Source organism: Rhodamnia argentea, chromosome 2, assembly GCF_020921035.1.
Source record: "Rhodamnia argentea isolate NSW1041297 chromosome 2, ASM2092103v1, whole genome shotgun sequence".
NCBI classification, from domain to species: Eukaryota; Viridiplantae; Streptophyta; class Magnoliopsida; order Myrtales; family Myrtaceae; genus Rhodamnia; species Rhodamnia argentea.
The window spans coordinates 30,652,381-30,672,106 of record NC_063151.1 but is presented as its reverse complement, the minus strand read 5'-3'; the positions used below and the strand labels follow the sequence as shown (position 1 = coordinate 30,672,106).

At 41.7% G+C, this 19,726-nt stretch overlaps 6 protein-coding genes across 11 annotated transcripts; 3 read left to right on the top strand and 3 right to left on the bottom strand.

The window, feature by feature from the left end:
• Nucleotides 1-78: 78 nt before the first annotated feature.
• LOC115737542 (plastocyanin) lies at nucleotides 79-985 on the bottom strand. The gene has a single exon (XM_030669716.2). It carries the CDS (start codon nucleotides 840-842, stop codon nucleotides 327-329), a length of 516 nt encoding a protein of 171 aa, XP_030525576.1. The 5' UTR covers nucleotides 843-985; the 3' UTR covers nucleotides 79-326.
• Nucleotides 986-3,929: 2,944 nt separating this feature from the next.
• Nucleotides 3,930-5,199, bottom strand: LOC115737518. Its single transcript, XM_030669681.2, has 4 exons — nucleotides 4,961-5,199; nucleotides 4,780-4,862; nucleotides 4,412-4,669; nucleotides 3,930-4,239 (listed from the first exon to the last, which is right to left on the bottom strand). The coding sequence occupies exons 1-4, from the start codon at nucleotides 5,112-5,114 to the stop codon at nucleotides 4,066-4,068; spliced, it is 669 nt and encodes a 222-aa protein (XP_030525541.1). The 5' UTR covers nucleotides 5,115-5,199; the 3' UTR covers nucleotides 3,930-4,065.
• A 694-nt stretch (nucleotides 5,200-5,893) lies between these two features.
• On the top strand, nucleotides 5,894-9,819 carry LOC115737479 (mechanosensitive ion channel protein 6-like). Its single transcript, XM_030669610.2, has 5 exons — nucleotides 5,894-7,565; nucleotides 8,146-8,269; nucleotides 8,578-8,871; nucleotides 8,957-9,159; nucleotides 9,325-9,819. Exons 1-5 carry the CDS (start codon nucleotides 6,127-6,129, stop codon nucleotides 9,611-9,613), a joined length of 2,349 nt encoding a protein of 782 aa, XP_030525470.1. The 5' UTR covers nucleotides 5,894-6,126; the 3' UTR covers nucleotides 9,614-9,819.
• Nucleotides 9,820-10,048: 229 nt separating this feature from the next.
• On the top strand, nucleotides 10,049-11,430 carry LOC115737528 (glutathione S-transferase PARB-like). Of its 2 annotated transcripts, XR_007197371.1 has the most exons (4): nucleotides 10,049-10,339; nucleotides 10,439-10,487; nucleotides 10,822-11,337; nucleotides 11,372-11,430. XR_007197371.1 is itself a non-coding variant. In XM_030669693.2 (3 exons), the coding sequence occupies exons 1-3, from the start codon at nucleotides 10,187-10,189 to the stop codon at nucleotides 11,274-11,276; spliced, it is 657 nt and encodes a 218-aa protein (XP_030525553.1). In that variant the 5' UTR covers nucleotides 10,049-10,186; the 3' UTR covers nucleotides 11,277-11,430. The 2 variants fall into 2 exon arrangements, 1 of the variants encoding a protein (XP_030525553.1); XM_030669693.2 differs by having other exon boundaries at nucleotides 10,822-11,430.
• Nucleotides 11,431-12,451: 1,021 nt separating this feature from the next.
• LOC115737534 (U11/U12 small nuclear ribonucleoprotein 25 kDa protein) lies at nucleotides 12,452-18,207 on the top strand. 2 transcript variants are annotated; one of them, XR_007197372.1, is made up of 5 exons: nucleotides 12,452-12,789; nucleotides 12,909-13,014; nucleotides 13,378-13,477; nucleotides 14,130-14,283; nucleotides 18,032-18,207. XR_007197372.1 is itself a non-coding variant. In XM_030669705.2 (4 exons), exons 1-4 carry the CDS (start codon nucleotides 12,567-12,569, stop codon nucleotides 14,223-14,225), a joined length of 525 nt encoding a protein of 174 aa, XP_030525565.1. In that variant the 5' UTR covers nucleotides 12,452-12,566; the 3' UTR covers nucleotides 14,226-14,479. The 2 variants fall into 2 exon arrangements, 1 of the variants encoding a protein (XP_030525565.1); XM_030669705.2 differs by lacking the exon at nucleotides 18,032-18,207 and having other exon boundaries at nucleotides 14,130-14,479.
• Nucleotides 14,548-18,977, bottom strand: LOC115737491 (meiotic recombination protein SPO11-1). Of its 4 annotated transcripts, none has more exons than XM_030669635.2 (15): nucleotides 18,899-18,977; nucleotides 18,704-18,803; nucleotides 18,178-18,251; nucleotides 17,968-18,069; nucleotides 17,463-17,536; nucleotides 16,822-16,838; nucleotides 16,379-16,448; nucleotides 16,240-16,276; nucleotides 15,906-15,953; nucleotides 15,770-15,828; nucleotides 15,645-15,676; nucleotides 15,435-15,540; nucleotides 15,161-15,281; nucleotides 14,993-15,056; nucleotides 14,548-14,920 (listed from the first exon to the last, which is right to left on the bottom strand). In XM_030669635.2, the coding sequence occupies exons 1-15, from the start codon at nucleotides 18,957-18,959 to the stop codon at nucleotides 14,797-14,799; spliced, it is 1,089 nt and encodes a 362-aa protein (XP_030525495.1). In that variant the 5' UTR covers nucleotides 18,960-18,977; the 3' UTR covers nucleotides 14,548-14,796. The 4 variants fall into 4 exon arrangements, with proteins under 4 accessions (XP_030525495.1, XP_048129878.1, XP_030525514.1 ...); XM_048273921.1 differs by having other exon boundaries at nucleotides 17,466-17,536; XM_030669654.2 differs by having other exon boundaries at nucleotides 14,779-14,942.
• Nucleotides 18,978-19,726: the final 749 nt, after the last annotated feature.

Genomic DNA, 19,726 nt, shown 5'->3' with positions numbered 1-19,726 from the left:
ATGAAAATATTTTTCAAATCATTTTTCATTTTTCTCAAAATAAATGGAGCCTAAAAATGGTAACTGACTCCATAATCCTCAGGACAGAAAACAAACCAAATGGTTCAGAGTTATCAAAAGCACGCTTCGTCTACATCATTCAAGCTGAGAAAAAAGCATTACGTGAGACGTTTTCCCGGTTTTCATGATCCCCGTGCATTCTCTCGTTCTCCCAATTAACAAAACATCGATTCCTCAACCTCCACGAGACCCAAAAAGAAAAAAAAAAAAGGGAGAAAAGTACGAGAATCAACATGTCTTTTACGATATCATGAACATCATCATACTTAGTTGACGGTCACCTTTCCCACCATACCGGCTCCTTGGTGGGGCGAGCAGTAGAAGCTGTACGTCCCTTTCTCGGTCAAGGTCACGGCGTAGATCTCGCCGGGGCCATTCAACAGCTCCTCATCCGACATCGAGATCTTCGTCGCGTCGACGCCGCTCGGGACCTCGTCCTCGTCGAACACCACGTTGTGCGGGAACCCGGCGTTGTTCTTGAACACGATCTTCTCCCCGGAGCTCACCGTGAAGTTGCTCGGCGAGAACACGAGCTCTCCCCCGTCGGCCCCGAGGAGGACCTCGATCGCCATCGCGTTGCCGGCCAGGACGGCGCTCGCTGCGGTGGCGACGGCGGCGGCGCCGATGGCGTCCTTCAGGGAGGCCCTCACGGCGAGCCTGGGGGCCAAGGGGACGGCGGCGGCGGGGACCCTGGCGGAGGCGGCAGGGACCCTTGCGGAGACGGCGGCCTTGAGGCCGGTGAAGGAGGGGATGGCGACGGCGGCGGAGGTGACGGCGGCCATTACTTCAGTTTAGTGGCGATTGAGTCGGTGCTGGTGTGGTTGTTTTTGGTTGCCGAGGATGATGAAAGCAAAGGGAGTGAGAAGGTGAGGAGGGTTATAACGTGATGGGAGAGAGTCGAGAGCGAGAGATTGCGATTGTGTGGTGTGGAGGCGGTGGCCACGGATGTGTGAAGATGATGAAATGGAGATGACTGTTATCCGAGAGAATCTCTCTCGTTGGCTGAATTTCGCGATGCCTTCTGACGTGGCATGGGATGGATATGCGGCACGGGGGATGAGCACGGCCGGGTGGATAGGTTCCGAATTTAGATCCTAAAATCGACCATGTTGTAACTGATTTCAAATTTTTGAAATGTGAAACCTATCCACCTATCTTGTAATCTACCTGAGAACCTTTTTTTTTTTTTTTCAGCAAATAATATGAGTAGTAATGAAACAATTTAAAGTAAAAGATGAATAATAAAACTCACTGTCCGCCAAAAGTAACAACGCATAATATAAGCAATAGAAATTACAATATATCAAAAAGGTGAGGTGAGCTAGACTTTGTTTTCTTTTTTTTTTTAACAATAGCTAAAAACCAGTTTCAAAATCGATTCGGTTCCTAAGTCCTTGGAAAAGAGAAAATGCCCGGTTCCCACCAATTCCCAAAATTTAGAACCGGTTTGAACGAGAAGCGGTTCCCAAACCTATTTTTCGGGTGGTCCGATTCGGGTTTCGAGTAAACCCGATCCAGTTGCTCACCCCTACTGAGGTATGTGATGCAAAGGGACACAAAATTTTGTAACGGTTTGTTTCGAGCCGAAAAAAATTAAATAATAAATATAAATTTTTTAAATAAGGATTTAAAGTGGATCTTTTGTTTCAAATAAGAGTCTAAAGTGCTCTCATTATTTCAAAGAAGGGTTTGACCAAAGGTATTTTCATACATTTATTTGAAATAATATCCACTTCAACCTCTTATTCGAGAAAACGAGAACACTTCAAGCCATTATTTGCAATTTTCTCAATAATAAATAAGGGCTTTGCTAGGATAACGACCTTAGGACGACCGTGAGAGTAACATGTTCCTGGTTACTTGAAGAAGTGGACCCCACTGTAATTTCTTTTTTTGTGGGTCCAAAGTATGCTATTAATCTCATAGTAGATTAAACACAGTCACATAAATATTTCTCTAACAAATAATTAGAAATTATTATGGATTTCACTCTTTTAAGAATTTGTAGACCACAATATGATGTTACTCTCATGGTTATCTAAAGATTATTACGTTAGCAAAACCCATAACGTTATTAGAAGGTTACGACTGCAAGACTCCTTCTCCATGGGACGTCTCAAAATAGTCTCCTTCTCCATGGGACGTCTCAAAATGTGATTTGAATACCATGATGCCCTAATTCGATTATTTGTAGTAGCACACAATGGTGATGGACAACGTCATGCTTTCACGTGGTTCAGATACTATAATTCCCAATGTTCGTGGTTCCTAACATGGCTAGAAGATTAGTGGAAGAAACTAGGCTTCTCTCAAAGAAAATGACGGGCTAGGAAACAGATTTCGCAATTCTCTCTTTTGTGTTTTTCTTTAGACCTGATGGGCAACCCCGACAATGAGCAACTTAGCATGGCCCGTGTACATCGGGGTCCATTCATTGGTACTAGATATTTTCGACGTAAAAGGTAACGCAGCGCCTCACGAGAAGCACAAATGAATTCTGGGTTCGTCTCTTTCTCGAACGTTGGATGGGGACAAAAATTTGCTAAAGCTTCTTCGGATATGGACAGACTATCGTAATCCCAGACATAGGAAGTAACACTTGATAAAAATCCTCATGCAAGAGTGACGAATGGCAATGGCAGACATTTAGCGAAATGTTCCTTGGGAGTTTTCGATATTCCTTAGTCGATGAAAAACTTGCCCGTCGTCAGATCTCACCACAGCTGAGGAACCGCATCCCACACAAGTGAATAAAAAGGCAGAGCATCTGTAATGATATTAGTTTGCCAAAACGGGCAGTCGATGTAAAGAATGCGAAAAGCCTCTAAGCACCACAACCATAGGTAATTATCTGGAAAAGGACCAGAAGGTCTAAGCAAGATTTTTACAGGAGTGCTAATTTAACCGCAACAAAGAGACGATCCAGCAATCAGGAATGCGGGAAAAAAAAAAAATTCCTCCCACTAGTGAAATTGATCATACCCACTCCTCAGTCACTAAGCAATGGAAGAACCACAGACGATGCAGGGTCAAGCATCAAGATCTCCATGTGAGCTAATATATGCTAACATTCTGTATCCTACCGCCAGCTCCCAACTAGTTTTAGGCATCAACCAAGAGATTCAAGTTAATCCTCTTGGGGCAGAATTATAGTAGCCAAAGCCTGTTATAACTGCACATGCAACTGATTTCCACAAAATAATGCTGCCTTCTCAAAGCGGAATGATTTCCAACATGAGATGGAAAGACAACTAAAGATCAGCTTCTGGTATGAGACTGGAGAAAATTTGCTGCTTATTTCGCAGCTCGTAACAATGCAAAACATCTGACTTGATGCCTTGTCTGAGACCGGTAAAGCTGAAACCAAATCTGCATCCAGCTCACAGGAGCTTTTGTTATGTAAGCTCATGTGTACAACAGTACATATTATGGCTAACCAGCTGAGAATATTGACCGTCTTGCTGGAGACCAAACATTTCTAGCTTACCGACAAATCTGAGGAAAACTTTTAGACAACCGATAGGAAGTGCATTTGTAGTAAAAGATTACGCGGTCACGGAGAGACTTCATTCATGATCAAGATATACATATGCAGGACTAAACAGTACTTATAAACCACATAGAAATCTTTGTAAGTCATCCAAATTCATACGTAAAGAATGTCGAGCTAGACAAATCATATTGGACATGAAAAAGGAAAACTAAGATAAAGATCCCGATGAATACAGATTCGCTAATTTATAGTGAACACGTTATATGATTGATTAAGCAAAAACATGATATTGGCAATATAACATCTCCATTCCAACAATAATGTTGTACTATCTCCACCCTTAAGGACAAGGCAATCTTAATCTAAATATAGTTTCGACCGACAAGAATTCATTGATGATATATAATGTTAATGTAAATACAAAGAGCCCATCAAAAGCGAAGATGCAAACTATATACACAACAATTCACAAAATCACCAGGAGAATGTACAATTTGGCACCGCTAATCCCACTAGATTGGAAATACATCATTGCTCTCATCACCATCATCAGCAATATTCAAGTAGTTGAAGCCAATGTCACCCCCGGGTTCCTTGTAGTTAAAGCTTGGGTTCACGTAGCATTTCATCTCATGAAACAGGTTCAAATTATCCACCAGCTTGTGAAAGATATTGCAACCGCAACACTGCAAATACATGACAAAGCCCATTTCCTTATTCTAACCTAAATGATTAATCATACTGAAAAATGAGCTATGCGATAAACATAATAAATTGTCTTTTCTGTCATGCGAACTCATCATCATCAACGGAGAAAGCAAGTCTTGGTTTTGTTTCTCTTCAGTATCAGGAAATTACCTGAACAAAGACGGTGCCATCGGTGTAGGCATGCGGATTGATGGCACGAGTGGTTCGCTGACCGCAGACGTTGCAAGTGAAGGCGACTCGCATCCGCCGGCGAGGTGATTTGGTGAAAAGAGACCACGGGAAGGTCGAGACCCGCTCCGTCCCCGATCCTCCCTCAGCACCTGTAGGAGCCACGGGACCTTCCATTCCAGAATCAGTGGTCCAGCCTCTCACAGAAGCCGCACTCAGCACCAATCCCATGGCCGCGTCCTAGTTTCGATCACAACCAAAACCGTAGGCTACTCAATTACACCGATGACTCTGAAATTCAGCTAATATTGAAACTCCCATCGCCGATCAAGCGATCGCCGTAAAATTACCTTGGAGAGAGTGCGATTGCTGAGGACGGGAAGCAGATTCTGCTCGCTGGAGTCCAAACGGAGGTCGGAATCGTCGTCGTTCCCTGTTGAAAACAAACAAGGCCCTCTTCGTTAGACAGAGACATCGAGGACGACGAACGAAACGAGGTGGAGATGAGAGCGACGAGTGAAGAGCTTCTACTCTTGGAGGGCGCGAGGAAGCGGACGAATCTGGTGGAAGAGTCGTTTGGTCTGGCCGGAGAGAAGACGGAGAGAGGAGGCGAAGGCGAAGTGGAGAAGATGGTCGCGGCGGCGGCGGCGGCGACGGCGGAGGAGGAGGAGGCGAGAGCTTCCATGGCGATGGCTTGTCGGAGGGAGAGCAGCTGGTGGTTAAATTTGATTCGAAACTGAATTTTCAGAAGCAGGGGAGGTCAAAGGGAGAGGAGAGCCACTAATTTAAATGCTAAGACATATGAAAAAGAGAAGGAAAAATAAAAATAGCTAAAATGGGGTGGGCTCCTACTAATCTTCGGTGTATTAATTACATTATAAAACCGTAAAATTAAATTATTGAAAACTATTTTTCTTCGCTCAATTGTTCAACATCTTTTACAAAAGCACTCTTTACGAAAATCTATTTTTTGACAAATCATTTTAAATTTTAATATAAAATACGAGACGTACTAATTACATCTTGTGAATCAATTCATGAGATTCTACGTGTCATGTCATGCGTAATCTGATTTACATGTGATAAGGGCTTAAATTATACGGATTATATATGTTTTTTTAATACGCACGCGATCTCTTTTATCTATTAATATAATTTTTTTGGTTGATTTTCTTAGTTTTTTCATGAGGACTAAATTTCAAATTTATCAGTTACCCAAATATTCTGTATTTTGCATTTGATTATTGGGTTAATTAGGGTAGTGGAGAATGAAACACGTTTGGTTTTTCGTTATGGTGGGTGAATCATAAGAAGACTGGTCGGCCACGTAACACCATTCGACCACCCTTGAGAAAAAAAAAAAAAAAAGACAAGCATTCGACCCTGTTCTTTTCGACTCGGATTCTCCATCGGATCGGATCGTGGTCGTACCAAATTCAAGGTGGAGTCGCTGTAGAGTCTGCCAGTAGAGCCGCGAGCTGTCGAGCAAAGGAGCACAGCACGCGTTTCTCCTGCTTTTGCAGAAGCAGAAGAAGTCTCTTGAAGAAGCGCCACCCTTCTCTTCTCTCCCTCCCTCTCGCTCCCAATGCATGCCTTTTCGTCTACCATGCACTTTCTCTCTCTCTCTCTCCAGAAGCCACTGGTAAACCTCCGCGGGCTCTCTCGCACTGCATTCACCTCCTCCTTCAACCCTCGAGATGCTTCCGTCGAGCATGGCGCGGCCCGTCGACGCCCCTCGGGTTCCCCGGGAGATCGAAGTCGTGGTGGTCAATGTTGAGAACGTCGCCTCCCACGCAAATGCAGAGCGCGAACTGATCAGCTCCGGCGTCGGGCTGGAAACCCCGGGGAGTGGGTCGCCGGAGGAACCCGCGGCCTCGTTCCGGGAGAGCTCGGGTGGAGCCGTCGGCCAGCAGTGGAAAGAGTTGCCCATCGACGAGAACCCGAGGATTTCGTCCAGCTCGCGCGCGGAGGAGGCGTTGCCTCCCGGCTCCGACGCTTCGTCTCGGCGGCACTCGCGGCTGCTCGTGAACCGACCGAAATCGAGGCTTCTGGATCCTCCCGAGGACCAATGGCAGCAGCTGTCGAGGATCGCGGCGGATTCCAGACCGTTTTCGGCAAAAGGCGGCGAGGATCGCGAAGAAGAAGAGGACGATCTCGAGGACATTCCCGAGGAGTACAAAGAGACGAAGCTCAGCGTGTGGACGGTGTTTCAATTCGTGAGTCTCGTTCTGATTATCGCAGCTGTAGTTTGTAGTCTTTGGATAAATGCGCTAAAGAGGCAAAAACTGTGGGATCTTCCTCTGTGGAGGTGGGAGGTCATGGTTTTCGCGCTTATTTGTGGAAATTTAGTGTCTGGTTGGTTGATCAGATTGGCTGTGTTCTTGATTGAGCGGAATTTCATACTGAGGAAGAGAGTTTTGTACTTCGTTTACGGATTGAAGAAAGCTGTCCGATATTGTATCTGGTTTGGTCTCGTCCTGCTTGTGTGGAATTGTGTGTTCGATGATAAGGTTGAGAAGGAGACTAAGAGCAGGATATTGCCTAGAGTAACAAAGATACTAGTGTGCGTTTTCATAGGCGCGGTGAGCTGGCTCCTGAAGACTCTGCTCATTAAGGTCCTTGCCTCGTCGTTTCACGTGAACACCTTCTTTGAGAGGATTCAGGAATCCCTCTTCAATCAGTACTTGATAGAGACGCTCTCGGGTCCGCCACTGTTCAAGAAGTTCTACAACGAAGAGGAGGAGAGGGCAATTGCTGAGTTCCGAGTGCTTCACGATGCAGGGGCCAACATTCCAAGCGATCTCAGGGAAACTCTTCTCCCGAGGAGCGACAAATTCAAGGGGAACGGAAGGAGCCCCATCATTGGGAAGAGCCCTCGGCTTTCAAGGGAGGCTTCGCTCGGCCAGGATGGGAAGATCCTGATTGAGCAACTGCACAGGCTGAATCAAAAGAATGTATCGGCTTGGAAGATGAAGAGGTTGATGAATATTATAAGGAATGGCAACTTATCTACTCTGGATGAGCACATTCATTGTTCTGATATGGAGGATAAGGCTGCATTGGAGATAAGAAGTGAACATGAGGCAGAGAAAGCAGCCAAAAGGATATTCTGGAACGTTGCTAAGCGGGGTTCAAAGTAAGTTGCTTCCTTCATATATCAAATGCTCAACATCGCGGCATAATAAGGAAATATTTCAGAAGTTGTGCACTGGCCAGTTACTATGATTTTCCGATGTAAAATATCATGGCTGCTCCAAAATTTCCATTAACTTGGGTGACCTGTGCTGATGAGACACCGGAGACATTGAACTGACTTTGCTCCTTATCGGTTCTAATAGACAAAGTCAATGCATCAGCTGATGCTTAGTCAACTAATTGAGGACGTTTAAGAAATATTCCAGGTCAAAATATCATATGTGGGATTGTACTGTTTGTCATGCTTCGAGTTATATTAGAACGGGATAAAAAAGAGTTTTCTGCTTAATTTCTTGTTTTCTTTAAGTATCTTATGAATTGGAATGAGGCTTCGTGGAGTAAACACACTGACATTTGCAAATAGATGGTAAGATAAGGCTATCGCGTTGGTGCTTTTGAGAAATAGCATACCCCTTAAACAATTATATCGTGGGATAAATTTCTTTGTTCCGATATTAGGTATGCTTTGTCACTGATTATCCAATTGTAGGTGTTGATAATTCTCATTCATTTTTCAATAGGTGCATTTATTTGGATGATGTGATGCGCTTCATGAGTAAAGATGAAGCTTACAAGGCAATGCATCTCTTCGGAGCAGTATCTGAACGTGAGGGAATCAGCTGGCAGTCTCTTAAAAATTGGGTGGTAAGAGCTTCTTTTCTCCAGTTAAATATTTTGACCAGCTCTAGTTAAATAAGGTTATTGTTTCCCTTCTTTCTGGTCAATAATAAAGTTATGGTTTCTTCTTCTGACCATGAGAATGACTCAAGACCTAGTCAGTAAAAGAATAATCCAGCCAATAAAACTTCAGTAGTTCCAGGTTTACGTGTTCTTTTTTCTCCTTTCACTAGGTGGAATGTTGTATATGCACAATTGATGGAAGCAATTGTCGGTTGGTGTAGTATATGTCATGGGTCTTTTGTCATTTGAAACTTGTTTAATGCCTTTTGCAGGTGAATGCATTTAGAGAGAGGAGGGCACTTGCTTTGTCTCTAAACGACACTAAAACTGCCGTGGACAAACTTCATAATTTGTTGAATGTCATCATAGCTTTCATCATCATGGTAATTGGCCTCACTATACTGCAAGTTGACGTCACCCACTTCCTTATTGTCATAAGCTCTCAGCTTCTTGTCATGGCATTCATCTTTGGGAATACCTGCAAGACCATTTTCGAAGCTATCATCTATCTCTTTGTAATACATCCATTTGATGTGGGTGACCGCTGCGAGCTGGACGGAGTACAGGTAAAAGACCCTTTTCTGTGTACACTCTCTCTTGAGCCTCTCTTTCCATCTTAGGGCTACCTTAATCTCTTTATTTTGCTCACAGATGGTGGTGGAAGAGATAAATATACTGACTACAGTCTTCCTGAGGTATGACAACCAAAAAATTGTATACCCAAACAGTGTCTTAGCTACCAAGCCCATAAGTAATTACTACAGGAGCCCAGATATGGGTGATGGAGTCGATTTCTCTATCCATATCTCGACTCCGGCCGAGATAGTTGCTATCATGAAGGAACTAATTGTCAGGTAGGGAGGAGACATTTCCTTTTGTTTTTAGGTTCATCTCTTCCAAACGTTAAATTTTATGTTGGTTGATTACTGAGGACAAAATGCCTTACATGGATGGTGGTCACGATTGCCTCAGTAGATATATGTTCTAGTCCAAATGGTTTGATGTCCTTGTTGTTGCAGCTATATTGAGAGCAGGAGTGATCACTGGCATCCGGCGCCAATGGTGGTGACTAGGGAGATTGAAGACTTGAACAGAGTGCTGATGTCAGTTTGGCTCACACACCGAATGAATCATCAGGACATGGGTGAAAAATTTGTCAGGAGAGCTCTTTTGGTTGAAGAGATGATCAAAATCTTCAAAGAGCTCGACATTGAGTACCGGTTGCTGCCTCTTGATGTGAACATCCAAAGCTTACCCGAGCCAAATTCAACCAGGCTTCCTTCAAATTGGACAGCGGCCGGCAGCTGATTATACTCCAGTATGGACGAGCACCAGATAATACTCCCACAAAGTCCCAGATTCAAGGATGTCATATCCGATAGTGACAGAACAGTGTTTTAACCATGACACCTACGTGAAAAAGGCATTTGTATAATTCCGCTATGAATGTAGCATCTCCAGTGAACTAATAAAAGATTACCTGGATAATCTTTTGCTTAGACTTTGCGGTGTCATTTGACTCCGGTCTTCTTTACTCTGATTCTTTGCTTCCTATTTCATCGTCTGTGTCCTTTGGCGGATGAAGTACAAGAAACGTGGAAAAACTAATGTTCTGGTTAGCGAGGATTAAAGGGGACAACTTTGTTCTGGTGTTTGGTTAATGTGCAATAGTTAATGCAGAGCTAGATGCTTGTTAGCATCTTGTCCGATTCCTCCTTTAGTGCCGCCCTAGGCTCTTCTTGCCCGTTGGTGGACCCAACTGAACCCCCCTCATCAAGTAAAGGATAAAGTGGGCGAGACAAGTCCATTTTGTGTGGCCGGAACTTGAACAGGGAAACAACAACTGAACGAACAATCTCCCTCTCTCACACACCCACAAAAATGGCTGCCCCGGTGAAGGTGTACGGACCACCATTGTCGACTGCAGTTTCGAGGGTGCTTGCTTGTCTGCTCGAGAAAGATGTGGAGTTTCAGCTCGTCCCTGTCAACATGGCCAAAGGGGAGCACAAGAAACCTGACTATCTCAAGATCCAGGTTATCTCTTACCCAGAGTTTCTCTGCGTTCAATAAATCTAGTTCTTTAATTTTTTTCAGGATTTCTTTTTAACATCCCCTCTGGCATACTATGAACAGCCCTTTGGCCAAGTCCCTGCATTCCAAGATGAGAGCATCACCATTTTCGGTACAGACACCCACATCCTCATTTGTTGTATCTCCTCATCCAGTTCTCGTGTCATATGATTGGTACTGCTAATTTGTTGATTGATCTAAGCCAAATTACAGCAGCGACTCAGTATTTTTTTTCCTTGTTAGAGTGTGAGAATACAATTATCTGTACCGCAATTTGATACCTAGATGTCCTTTAATCAAGATTTTCGATGATTGTCATCACAAATGCCTCTGTTGCATCTGTTCACTGGTTTGAATGGTATTACTAGATGTCAAGTTAAAATGACAGCTACTTAATCCGCGGCGTCATTTCGCTGGCTTGCTTGATTCGATCAATTTGCTTGCAGAGTCCAGAGCGATCTGTCGCTACATCTGCGAGAAGCATGCGGACAAGGGCAACAAGAGCTTGTACAGCACGAATCCGCTGGTCAAGGCCTCCATAGAGCAATGGCTAGAGGCCGAGGGCCAGAGTTACAACCCTCCGTCCTCGACTCTGGTTTTTCAGCTAGCGTTTGCGCCCCGGGTGAATATAAAGCAAGATGAAGCACAGATCAAACTGAATGACCAGAAGCTGTCAAAGGTGCTCGACATTTACGACCAGAGACTGGAGAGCAGCAGGTTCCTGGCGGGTGACGAGTTCACTCTGGCCGATCTGTCACACTTGCCAAACACGCACTACTTGGTGACCGTGGGGAATCGGGGAGAGGCCTTCAGCTCGAGAAAGAATGTCGACCGGTGGTGGAATGAGATCTCGAGCCGAGACTCGTGGAAGAAAGTTGTGGAGATGCAGAAGAGCAAGTGAGAATCTGGGTTTGGTTGGCTCTATGCAAAACGGGATTTTGCTATTGAATTCGAGTTCTTGCTTGGGGGAGTTTTTTGTGGCTTTCGATCATACTGTTTCTGCAATTTTAGATTTCTTCATGTTTCATATGCGATCAGTGTTCATTTCAATTTGACGAATGAGAATTTGCATGTTCTTCATTAATAGGTGATTTGCATCTGCTATACTAGTAGAAAACCTAGCTGATGATAACATTATGGGTAAATAACACACGTAATCCCTGAACTTTAGCTCAATAAGCAATATGGCCTTTGAATTTTAATTTGTTTAATATAGTCCTTGAACTTTAGCCCAATGTGTAATGTCATATTTGAATTTTTAATTTGTTCAATATGAACTCTAGAATTTCTGATACATGTTCGATTTGGTCGTTGAAATGTATGAAAATATTAAGTATAGTCTTTTTATTAACTTAAGTTTAAGGACAACATTGAACATTTTCATACAATTCAGAAATTAAATCGAATATGTACCAAAAATTCATGAATTACATTGAAAAAGTTAAAAATTTAGGAACGACATTGTACATTGAGTTAAAGTTCAAGGGTCTCATCAAACACATTTAAAATTCAGGAACTTCATTGCACATTAAATCAAAATTTATACACTTGTACAATGGAAAAGAAGAGAATCTCATTCACTAGTACTATATCTCAATATTCAAGTAACTGGTATGTATACATGGCGATCATCGCGTGAATTTTTGTTTTTTCTTTCCTTTTGTGGAAATACCTAGTAAAATTTCAATCTAATATTTCAATTGATGCCTTTTCGTTTCCTAGAATTTGGCTTGTACTTACTAGTATTGAGTGGATCCACGACATGTCTACATGATGTCCATTTTGCACGATCGAAGTGTTGACAAGATCTCGAAGTTCAATAGAAGCGAGATTCCAGATTAGATCCCTTATTTCTACTAGACATAAACACTCAATTTAGAGTACGAGATGATAATCCATCGCAAATATCATAATATAAATAAGCTTCAGTTGCCTTTGTTTAGATTAAAGTGGTGGATACGCTGGATGACGCTGCCATATCACTTTTGGAAAAGAGTGTACAAGTTGTATCATTTTGTGATCGTTTTCTACCGGTGGTCATGGAAAAAACCAAGTAGATGCTCGAAGAATCGTTCGCTGCTCTCTCTCTCTGTTCCGTCTTTCTGAAAAAGTATAAATCCTCAAAACCCCAGCAGCTCAGAATCACCCAAAGGGTCAGTCACAGGGAGTTTGCTAGTGGCAAAGGTTGCTAATGGAGTCCAGCAGCTCCAAGGGAGAAGAGGGATTAGGGGACTACAACAGCAGCAACATCAAGAGGGCGAAATTGCACTCGACCCTCTCTGCTCTTCTCCAAGACCCCTTACTCGCCGACGTCCCCAAGAGCCCCACTTTATCCGACGTTGACACCCTCATCAGCCTCGAATTGGGCAGTGCCATGCGAGTCTCCGTCCTCAAATTAGACGGCACCAGCTTCGGTATTGTGATCTCCCTCCTGTTTCCCGTGCTTATGCTATGTTGGCGTGTTGTCGAACACCTGGAGTGCATGTCCGGCGCTTAGCTTTTTTCTCTTTGCGTTGGTCGTTGAGCTGTGTAGATGTTGCGGTTATGAATTCCGCCACGGTGAAGGAATTGAAGCTGGCTGTGAAGAGAAAAGTGAGCGATGCGGAGCAATCCCAGATGGGTCATCGTCAAATTTCGTGGTGAGTTAATCGTTTATTACTGGAAACTCGTCTGGGTAGATTGTGTATTGGCAAGTGCGGAATCTGCTTTTGAGCTAAGAATTAAGTGCTTAGTGGCCATTCCAATCCTCGCAAATGGTGATGCCAGGTGAAGATGAAAGTGACACGAGTTCTTCCCCTTTCTGTTGATCTGCAAAAGTATAGTAACTTGAATAAATACTACAACACCTTCAATGTCGAGGTTCAATTTTTTGAACTAATCCTCCCTAGATAAATGTAATATGTGCCAAATTTCCCCGCTTTTGTTCGATTTCTTGAACTGCTTCTGAAATGTAAACTCAAACGGTTGCTATGCTTGAGAGAATAATTTTGCCGGATTTTCAGGAAGCATGTGTGGGCGAACTTTTGCCTGTCATACAATAATCAGAAACTGCTTGATGATGATTCCAAGCTTCAGGATTTTGGCATCCGAAACAATTCTCAGGTTCTGATACCCCGTCTCATTCTCTACTACTTTTTTGTCTATAGGTTTATGTAATGGTCCAGTGCTTGTGTGTGTGTTTTTTTTTCCTTGAGTTGTGTAGAATGAGCGGGTGAATTACGCATGATAGCTTTGGTTCTATTCAGCCGAATCTGATTTAGGAACATTTCATGTGCTGATCAGTGGCTTTAAGTGAAACGCCTTAAAGTTTAAGCTGCAAAACTGTACTAGAGATTTTAATGCTTACTATATAATAGGACCCATCTAGCCCGGAGCATCATGCTCCGAGACTCGAGTGTTAAGCCACTCCCTTTGGAAACGCGATAAAGGTGATCACACTGTGGATAGGAGTGATGTCTGGAAAATCCAAATGCTTTTAACTTTAGCACACTTTGCATTGATGTACGAATAACACGAACATGTTTATGACACACGGCATTGGTATGCCAACTGGGGCACGGTATCCTCAAGGCTCACATAACTTCTGCGCATAAATTGGTTGTGGCAGATTGTCGATACACTTACATTTGACACGGATAAAATGAGGATATTTTTTGGGGGTCCATGCTGTGAAATGTGTTGCCTGCAATAGCATTCAAATGTCTATATCCTGTATGTGGTTGTGGAGATCTAAGCTTGATGTACGTGTATGCAGGTGCATTTTATCCCCTACGTCATGGCAAAGAACGCTGGAAGACATTCGAAGAGAAAGAAGCACCGCTTCTTCCATGGCCTGAGCAAGCGTGCCTAGAACGACCAGTGCAATTGTTTTATCCGGCGCTGCTGTATTATCAGAGACCACATCCTCTTTATACCTACTATTTCTCTGATAATCCTCATATTTTCCTTGCAACTACATTTTTTCTTTCTTGTTCAGTTATGCTTCAGTCCTCGAGCTAGGAGCTTCCCGTTCACCAGCAACTCTGAAACTATTCATCTAAAATAGAATGCTCACTGTACAGAATTTTTGCATGAATTAATAGCTTTCAAGTTGTCCCAGTTTCACGAACTCTCAATTTTTCAGGGGTTATCTCAGTTTCATCTATATCTGCATCTAATGTGCAAAGTTGGGCTCGGAGGAAAAAATTCTCGCCAAAAATAATTGCGGTTTGGCAGAGAGAGCAATTGAGTATGAATGATACTGTAAAAAACATAGTCATTGGACATAATAAATGTCTGTTTCGCTGAAGCTATAAACACAATGGGTATTGACACCGCACTGTACAAACAATACCTTTCCATCTCTACTTATCGTATTCAATCAGCCAAAATTCCTAAAGTTTGTCGATGCAGCCAATAAACTGCTCAACAAGATTTGGTCTTCAGTTGTGCAGTCCATGTATTTTAGATGGTATGTAGTCCCTTGACAAATAGGAAAGTGAATGCACTGAGAAGGCTTCAATCTCAAATTTCACTCCTCTGTGCAGCATCAACTCTAGCTCAAACCTTCCTTAGGCAATGGGCACCACTAATTTAGTAATGGCAACTATCTTTCTTAATAGAAAATGAAAATTCTACCTCCAATCCGGTGCTTCGCGTTGTAGGTAGCATCTAAGTAGTATTGCCTCGGTCTTTCTTTTATCTGGCAAGTGTGTAGGAGCATAAGCAATTATTCTCTGGCAAGCATAAGGTCTAGTTGAAAAGTATGATGTACTGGGACAGTAGCATCAAATGGGAAACCCTTACCTTCTGCTGTCAACGGAAGGAGACACTCCGTTGGAAGACTGTACTTCTCGAAATCTGAAGGAAAAGCTCCTAGCCAGTTCATTTCAGGATTGCGCATAAATTTTGCATCATAGGCCATTTGCTTGAACAAGGAAATGAGGGAAAAAGGAAAATAAGTTGCTCATAGGATACTTTCTGCAATTTAACTGATTATTCACAAGGTGCAAGTAATTGATGATGGAATAAACTGACTCAAGAAATGATATCAGAGATTCTAAAGATGAAATTTTCGAACCATAGAACCAAATCGGTAAGTGGAAAGAATGTCGAAGCCATATGGATCACAATCTACCAGACAATAGGCAGGGAGATGCAATGTCTCAATGAGAAGCCTCAAGAACCTGGAAGGGAAACGACACATGTGGCCCGGGATAAAACCAGGGTCAGGTAACAGATCGATGATGCAAAACATTGCTCCCAGGTCACTGAGTACAAGTATCTTTACCTTCTGGTGGGGATATCTGGGTAACCTCTTCCCTGTTGAAACAGGATATTGGCAGATAATCAGGGAAGAAAAAGTGGAAGGTATACCTAAATTATTTAGAAATCAAAAGATATCTGTCCACTGACAGTAATAACAATGCAACGGTTTGCCCTGCAGAACTGGTCATTTGCTAGTCGCTGGAACACTGCACATCGAACATTCAACTGTTAGTACCTGGTGAGTAAGAAATATTAACTACTAAAATTTTTTAAACTTGCTGACCCGATTCCTTCTCCACAACTAGAATGTACTCAGCAACACTCAAAATATCTGCGAAAAAGAACAATGGAGCATCTTACTTATCTCCGCATAAACAAGGTGAAATGTTGCAGTATTTATGAGAGCCATTGAGCCATATCATGAAATTAAGATTTTGGAAGCAGGGTGAGGACAGAATGACTCAAAACCCCGTTTTTTTTACTTTCTGCACTCTTAGGAAGCATGCGTTGAATAGAGATTCAAAAAAGAGTTCCAGAAAATGCTCTTTGCCAAATTAGCAATCAACAACATCAGGAATCACTTTTTTTCGGTAACATATTTGTAATCAGTTATATACCTTCAACGTCTTCAACATGCACCGGAACAGGTTGGGCCTGCCACAAAATGAGAAGCCAATGCTTGAATATATGACTTTTCCTTTGTTTGTAAAATGATAAATGTTTATCCACCTGAAAACGTACAGTTCTTCAACTCACCGAATTAAGGTTGTTCATGCAATCAAACTTCGCCCCAGCTTCAGTGAATCTTAGCCAGCCCATCACCAACCTGAGCAAAAGTGGAATAATCCAAAACTTTGATCAGAAATGTTGAACCAGCTCAAATGCCCCTTAAGCAGTGAGGTTACTAAAAGCCTAGCTCATAGCTGTAAGAAATCTTGTCAGGTATCAATAGACATTGAAAACTACTTTTGGACAGCTTGGTGGTAGTAAAGATAACATAACATCAATGGAAAGTAAGAATATGATAGTGGGATAGGATTAGGAGCATTCAACTACATTTCGTGGCAAAATCGGATGGATGAAACAATAGATAAGAGTGAACTATTTTGACATGCTTTAAATTAGTCTACAAAAGTAGAGCGAAAATTACGCATGCTTCTCTATTCATCTCCCAAGAAGTCCCAGAAAAGTTAACATACCCTTTTCCTACAGAAACCTGCCAAAAGAAGACAACAAGAAGTTAATATGCCGTTAATGTAATTATGAGGTCGGTAATATGAAAGCAGTACATTAACCATGAAATGAGTCCAGGGTTCACTTCAACCAACTTTGCAAGCAAAAAAAAAAAAAAAAATTCCGCTACATTTAAATTAAGAAAGTGAAAATGTCTGAACCAACTGCAAGAGATGCAATTGTAAACTACTACTGCAGATACCAAACTTCATCTGAATAGCAGCAATCCTGTGCAAACTGAGAAAAAAAATATAAATATTCCAAGAACAGAGACTACTAGCAACTTGTGGGAAATATGCAAAGACACAATTTGCCACCCTAGACCAACCGAAATGTAAACAACTCGACAAAATTTCGCTTGTAATTAGGGAAGAAGAAGCCAATATCCATAGTAGGATTCTTGAGGAGGGCCTTTTTCTTTATTTGCCTTAAGAAAGAAATTTTTTTTTTTTTTAAAGAATTGAATGTTCTCCAGAGAAGTGGTCATAATCAACTGTTCCACCAAAAACTTGACCAGGGCTAATTTTCATCATGCAGTCTTCTTTCCACATTACTTCCCCATCAAGAACCCAAAAAAAAAAAAAAAAAAAATCAGAAAAATGTTTACCACATTTAAGTTGTGGCGACTGCAGCCAAGAAGGATACACAGGTCGTTTATCGCCCGGTCTACAACTGACTGATCTGGATTACAATATACAGGAAATTACTGCAAGATTTAAAGCACACTACAAGAGAGAAGTGAATCATTACAGAAATCATCAGTTATAACACTGGTAAATAGTAGATTCATGGGACATCTAATGCCAGATAAGACTGACGTTCATCTTTTTCTTTATTTGAATGATCATACAAGACTGATGTCGATACCCTCCTTTTTTCTCTATTTTTATTTTTTTGCTTTACAAATCCAATGATGAAGCTAGAAACTTTACGTAATGCATATGCCTCCTGAATAAAGCATGAATGATGTCAGCTTATTTTTCATGTAAAGTAAAATTTGAAAATGCATGGGTGTGATCACTTCATCATTGCATCAATTGAAGTAGCTTGCTCCACTTAAAATTTCATCAAGTAATTATATATATAAGAAGTGATATGTAATCTGATTTCACCTCTGAATACAGAAGGATGCATGTAATATATATCTCTCTTTGATCCGTGTCTGTTTTCTTGCAGAAGTTGCTGAACAATCAGCAGCACTCTCAGCAAGACATCTGAAAGCGCCAACAGGTAAACACAAAGTTGGGGATTATATATTTTACACCAATATTCCAATATCCAATGTCTGGAGACTAATAGTTGTCATGTAGATGACCACATACCGAGCCTATGCACGTGCGATTCCCTAAGCAAAGTCACAATTTCCTTTCCCTTTGGAAAATCAGGCTCGCAACTACTGCACGCAGCAACATCAAACAAGAGTAACATCTTTCGGGCGTAATGCTTTAGCAAAGGCTGAAAGATGCGAGGATCAGTATGCATGCAATCCCTTTTCCCCGAACTTTTCAGACATAACATCATCTTGAGCCAAAATTAATTGGTCCTATTCTCATACCAGGTCTTGAATTTTCCCATTTTTTCAACTGCTACCTAGCAAGATCAGCAAAACGAGCAAGTGCAAGAACTTTATGTTTCTAACCAGCACTATGAACCGCACCATTTACTACAACCTATGAATAAATCGCAGTCATTCAAACAGCGCGTTGTCCCAGATTCTGAATTGACGATCAACAACAGAATCACTCTTCAAGTACAACAAACGATTCGTTCGAACCAAACGAAGAACTTTCCAGTAGCCAAATTTAAAAAAAAAAAAAGGGAATTAGATATCTTCAAATGTGAGCTAACCAGCTTCCGTTGGGGTTCCTGCAGTAATTCCAGAATGTATCAATCGCGATCGATGGAGATCGGCCGTTGCTGAGATCGTTGAGTATTGATTTCGTAACTTCTGCAGATAAAGCAACTGCGATCAACCGAAAATCAAACAGCGAGAAGAGACGAAGAAGCTCGAGCTAAATTAGTCATGCGCAGTCAAGAATGAACCTCTGATTTTGCTTAGCAGGTGAGCGGTTCGTGAGCTCGAGAGGCTTCTGTTTCCCTCCATTTTTGTAAAATGAACAGCTTCAACGGGAGACTCGGCATTTTATAGTAGGATCCGACTCGTGTTGACCCGATAAACTATCGGAGTCGGGTCCTGCACGCGTAGGAATATTCTTATTATGAAAACCTTACAGGAAAGCTTCTAAATGGATTTGATACAAAAATTCAGAAAAAAGACTTATTTTGGAAATTATCCAAGAAGAATCATTGAAAAGAGTAAAACAAAACAAACTATTTTTAGGAAAACAACTTTAGAAACGGCCCGAAACCTAAGATTATTATTAAATCATAATAAATTGACACAATAGGCCGGCATATCATGATATATATACAAAAATTAAACTTTTCATCGCTCTCTTCGAAAATGCTATCTAATAAATTGTAGTTGCTCAAGTATTGTAAGTTGGCCGATGAATTTAAGTTTCAATTTCAAATATTATATTGCCTTATTCAATGCATTCATGCGGGGAAAAACATCTGTTTAAATATCAAGGATAAATACATTGGAGATCATTAAAAATACAATTGAGTCCTAAAATTTTCAAAAAGTGCAATCGAATCTTAAAATTTGTCGAATTGATACTATCAAGTCCTGTTTATTTTGTCCAACTTGGCTAACAAAAATGTTGACGTGGCTTTTTATTATTATTTTCTCTCTCTAAGAGGTACTGACATGGCTAAAATATGAAGGACAAGACCAAAATGACTTTGTTTTGATCCAAATTTGAATCTTAATCTAAATATTATTTATATTATTAAACTATAAAAATA